We start from the raw sequence: 5,000 nt of genomic DNA on the forward strand, positions 1-5,000 counted from the left end.
CATTCCATCTTCATAAATCATGCGAAATAAAACATCTTTTGCTTGTCCTTGGCCCTCGGCTCCTTTCTGCACCCCAGCTAAATGAATAAGGCGGTGACCATTAAGTGAGTTTGGCCAGGTTTTCCAGTTTTTAAATTCTAACCCATCCTTCTGACCTGCACTCCTCAATGAATGTGTCCACCCATCACCTCCCCATCTAAAATTAAGAAGTTTAAAATGCGACCATCAGCGCCTAAAATTCAAGGGAAGTAAAAAATTATTTCACTTGAATAGACCCTTCCCTTCCCCCAAATGTTGAGTGAAATACCTTCTTGAATTATAGGCCATGTACTCCTCTCCCTCTGGAGCTGTATTCTTGTCAATAATGTAAGGATGCCAATTGACACAGACTTTTGCAGCAGTAAACTGCTTTATGGCTTTGTCAAGGCGCCTTTTACCAACATAACACCATGGACAAGAGAGGTCTGAGTACACATCAACATCAATCATCTGCAAAATATAAGAAGGATTCCTGCATCAGTAACAAGTAGTAAAATTTAAGGTAAACAAGAATTAAGAAGGTAATTAATTTGTAGAGGTTGAACATCCAAAACTGTCAACACACCTTACTAGGGAGGTTCCCGAGAAAAGTACAAGCTTTGTACACTCGAATAAGTTTAGAAATCTAAGCTGAATATTGATTGCTAATTATTTCTAAGGAAAAAAAAACCATATTCTGAAAAGAAGAAATACTTTCAGCTTCCTTGAACTCATTAGGCAAGGTATTACACTCATTAACAAATATGTCAAAATATAATTAATATATTAATATTATCAACTGAATTTAGTTCTAAAATGATTGTTGAAAAGTTACAAGGTTCTGGTGAATTGTTCTTTCATAATTTATACCTCGATCTTCACAAAGTAAAAATTTCTCAGAAAAATCAAACTTGTATCATGTAGGTGAAAAATTATATGTTCATAGACAGGACAAGTTCCCCATGCTCAGATCTCGGATTTGCAGTGAGTGAACTGAAGAGAAACTACCGAGTGTCACACAAACGAAATCAGCAAGCTCTGCACAGCCTTCAGACAGGATATTACACACAAAACGGCCCTTTTCTGCAAAGAGAGAAATCGTTACCTACCCTTTTTGGCAAATTCTTTTTCGCTGGAGTGTAAAATTCGCTCCCAGACCACTTTTCTTCCTTTGAGTGGGGCAGAAAGGCCGATTACAACCGAGACTCGCCGACGTTTTGGCGAATATTATAGTTCGGAAATTTTCGCGTTAGCGAGAAAAGAACGCGGGATTTCAAAGTTTCTGTCGCCTGTTTTTCGTGAGAAGGGAAATATTGGGCGACTTTCAACAAAGTAGTCTGTTTATTTATGCTTGAGGAGCTTTGTTGAATTTTTTGATGTTGATCGGTCTCTATTTATGAATAATGCATGCATGGTTGATCTGTCAGGGAGACCCTCTTTTCACTTCATGATCACGAAAAATTTTCGGGTTGCTAACACTGCTACCTTCAGCAAGAAGGCCTCGTAAAATGAATTTTTCACCAGATATGAAAGAGCTGGCACGTCTTCCATGTGCAGGAACTGTAAGCCCTTCACGGTGAGGGAGAAATTGTGTTTTAATCCTTGGTTAATTTAGGTCTTTGAAATTTCTCAATTGCCAAACGATAGCAAATGATGTTTTTTTCTTCCCTAGCAATCGGGTCACAAAACCAGACTTCTTTTGGCGTGTGACATGGAACAAAAATCTTCTAATCGTTAGTTTTAAGGAAATGTTGTTTTTTTACAAGCTCAGCTGTTGCACTACGCAACGAGGCTTGTGTAGAACTTTTTTGCATACGATATGCGTGTAAGGTTGTACTCTGAAGTCTCAATGCATAACAACATTCCTTGAGATGGTGCACAGACTAGCGTTTATTTTTAAATACCCGAAAGGAAAAAAAAAACTGAATGGATAATTCGCTGCAAGTCTTTTTGTCTCTCAATCTCTTTGTTTGCGTTGGACGACATATCGTGTATCATGCGTTTATTTAATATGTATCCTTTATTTCCGTGTCTGGTCGTTCCAGCACAAAAAGCACTAATGTTGGGGACACTCTAACAGATACGTTACAATATTGATTGAAATATCAATTAATTAAAATGTTAAAATGTTGATAAAATAAAGTGATTATTAATAAATGTTAATTAAATACTTATTTAAATGTTCAGTGAAATATTAATTAACTTGTAACACTATTTACAATCAAAACTTAAAATAGTAAATGGTGTTATAAGTTAATTAAGACAAAATCCGATAGTAAAACGAGCAATTTCAGTTTTTAGTGGACAAAAATCTGGTTCCAGAATAATTTTAAGTATTTTACAGTCCTTTTTACATTTCCTGAAAGCTAAAGATATAAATATTTGCCTGAAATAACACCGAAAACAATTTCCCATGGCAACGAGAAAAATTAAATTTCAAAGTTCAGAGAAATTGTGCAAATAATTTAACACAGGTAAAATTTCATCATCAATTTCATTTCACCAGTACTTTCAAGTGTTTCTTACGAAGTTCAACAGTTGTTTTTGACGTTTGGTGTTGCTAGAAATTATTTTTTTTGAGAAGATATTTAAAACAGTCGTACAGAAGTTTGCAATACGATGTTTATAATCTTGGTACTAGGTTTTTGTCCACTTGTTACTCGAACGTTTGGTGGATTCCGTCTTAATATTTCACTTAATTTCCTGTATGTCCCATACGTACAACATTAACCCATTGGACACTCTTATGCCAGATGATTTTACTCGTCAACTGTCGATGGGTTAATAAAACTTTACATCACTAAAAAAAATCTAAATCCAGTCAACAAAAACTCAGTTTCCACAAGTTAATCAATTGTTGTACTGTGAGGGAATTCCATATTGGTGCAAGTGCTGTGTTTGACCTCTTCGTTCAAAACATACACCGTTGTAAATGAACTTTTAATGTTTTTATTTTTTCAACAAGGCTTCTTGTACCTCTTTCTCAAAAACAATCAAGGTGGTTTCTTGAATTTATTCTAATTTCAGCTCGTCTTAACAAGAATGACTTATTTCCGGGTTCTGATTTGGAATGGTAAGTAGTACAGTAATCAATATTTTGTGATTTTTGCAAAAAGTTCTTGAGAGCATCCATTCTTCAAAAAGAAAGCCATAGATTTGGGTTCGGACAAGATTAAATTTATTTTTGCAATTTGAGATCCCAATTTCCACCTTTTTCTAATGAAACTAAAATAACACTGTTACAGGTATAGTACTGGACCCAGTTGTTCGAAGGTTGAATAGCACTATCCACTGAATAAATCACCACCCGGTGGATGACTCAATCAGTTTTGCTAGTGTTTATCCGATGAATAGTGATTTAACCAGTGGATAACGCTATCCACCCTTTGAACAACTGGGGCCAGGTGTACAATGAGGATGTTTGACAAAATATTCAACATAGAGACTGCAAGATAAGTATTAAGGACGTTCGCGTGAAAATTTTCTAACATTGATTTTTTTCTGCAAATTTTACCATTGAAAGATTATGAGTTAGTGATGTCAGAAATGTCAAAAAAATGGGGGGTCACCAACTTCATTTTGGAGAGAACTTGCCCGGACGGAACACCCTAAATCTGAAAAAATCCGGCTTCTTTAGCGAATAAGGCCACAGTGTCTGTAATCCCAAAAATATTGCAATTATATCTTTGAAGTGAAATGTTCTCTACCAAACATGTTTAAGTGGACCCATGAAGTGAATTTAGTTAACTGTTGAGGTTCCTTAAAGAACAAGTTTGCATTTAGCTACCATAGTTTCATGCGCCTTGCAGCCGCAAGATAGCGGGATTCCATGTCCCAAGGACAGAATTCTTGAATTTTTTCTAACTTCTCACATTGATTTTTTGTTCATTTTTGGCCAATGTGGAGATAATTGTAAATAAAATCTGTCTCTGAAAAGAAAAGTAGGGGTCACCGAACATCCAAGATCGTTAAATCCAAGCAAAGCTAGAGCAATGGCCATCTGCCCTATCTTTGTTCATTTGAGTACTTAGAGCGCGCGCTTGATGCATGACGTGGCATGTGAATTTGCGTGCGCTGTGAGGATGTGCAGTAACAATTGGCGCGAACATCTTTAAGCTGATTGTTTGCTTTCACTTCAGTTTTGATCAGTAGTTTGTTTGGATTATCAAGCGTGATCAACCCAGAACCATTCATTATTTTTGGCAACACAGTGGACATTCGTCGAGTGAATCTTGATGGCTCTGGATATAACTATGTTGTTCGAGGCTTGACCAATGTGGTTGGTATAGACTTTGATATAAAAACACAGACAATCTATTGGTCCGACATTGCAACAAGAAAAATCCAAAGAGTTTATATTGACAGTGGGCTTAAACCTGGGAACATTGAAGATTTTGTTGTTGAAGAATTGGGAATTCCTGAAGATTTGGCTGTTGATTGGATGGGTAGAAAACTTTTTTGGACCGATGCAAATTTGAAAGTTATTGAGGTTATCCATCTTGATGGCACACAACGCCAAGCACTCATAAGCACTGGACATGATAAGCCAAGAGCTATTGTTCTTGATCCTTCTAATGACAAATTGTATTGGACTGACTGGGGAAGTGAACCCAAAATACTACGTGCAAAAATGAGCGATGGGTCACAGAAAGAAGTGCTCGTAAATTCAGGCATCGTATGGCCAAATGGAGTTGCTTTGGACTATGTCACTAGTGCTTTATTCTGGGCTGATGCCAGTACAGACAAGATAGAGAAATCTGATTTTGATGGCCAAAATCGCAGAGTTCTCATTGATGGCACTAGTGTTTATCATCCTTATGCTTTGACACAATTTGGTGACCGACTCTATTGGACTGACTGGCAAAGGCACAGTATTGAACATTGCAACAAGGACGAAGGAGATGACCGGGTTGAGATTACGGGTGGCATGACCAGACCAACAGCTATTCATGTTTATCATCCTGACAGACAACCAGGAGCAG

The 5,000-nt window shown here is 37.0% G+C and overlaps 2 protein-coding genes across 4 annotated transcripts in view; one reads left to right on the forward strand and one right to left on the reverse strand.

The window, feature by feature from the left end:
• Window positions 1-1,229, reverse strand: part of LOC137975873 (uncharacterized protein YwbO-like) — a 1,849-nt gene extending 620 nt beyond the window's left edge. Inside the window, exons 1-3 of one of the 3 annotated variants that reach the window (XM_068823080.1) lie at window positions 1,128-1,229; window positions 308-489; window positions 1-196 (exon numbers count right to left, since the gene is read on the reverse strand). The exon at window positions 1-196 is cut by the window's left edge and continues 620 nt beyond it. In XM_068823080.1, coding sequence (XP_068679181.1) covers window positions 1-196; window positions 308-489 — 378 coding nt within the window. In that variant the 5' untranslated portion in view covers window positions 1,128-1,229. Of the gene's footprint in view, window positions 197-307; window positions 490-604; window positions 670-888; window positions 1,019-1,127 lie in introns of those variants that run through there. The other 2 variants (XM_068823081.1, XM_068823082.1) reach the window with 2 other exon arrangements.
• A 43-nt stretch (window positions 1,230-1,272) lies between these two features.
• The window catches only part of LOC137976654 (protocadherin Fat 4-like), a 35,469-nt gene continuing 31,741 nt past the window's right edge, over window positions 1,273-5,000 (forward strand). The window contains exons 1-3 of the mRNA XM_068824019.1: window positions 1,273-1,594; window positions 3,046-3,091; window positions 4,158-5,000. Of these exons, the coding sequence (XP_068680120.1) occupies window positions 1,568-1,594; window positions 3,046-3,091; window positions 4,158-5,000 (916 nt within the window). The 5' untranslated portion in view covers window positions 1,273-1,567. The remainder of the gene's footprint in view (window positions 1,595-3,045; window positions 3,092-4,157) is intronic.

This window comes from Montipora foliosa, chromosome 11, assembly GCF_036669935.1.
Source record: "Montipora foliosa isolate CH-2021 chromosome 11, ASM3666993v2, whole genome shotgun sequence".
NCBI lineage: Eukaryota > Metazoa > Cnidaria > Anthozoa > Scleractinia > Acroporidae > Montipora > Montipora foliosa.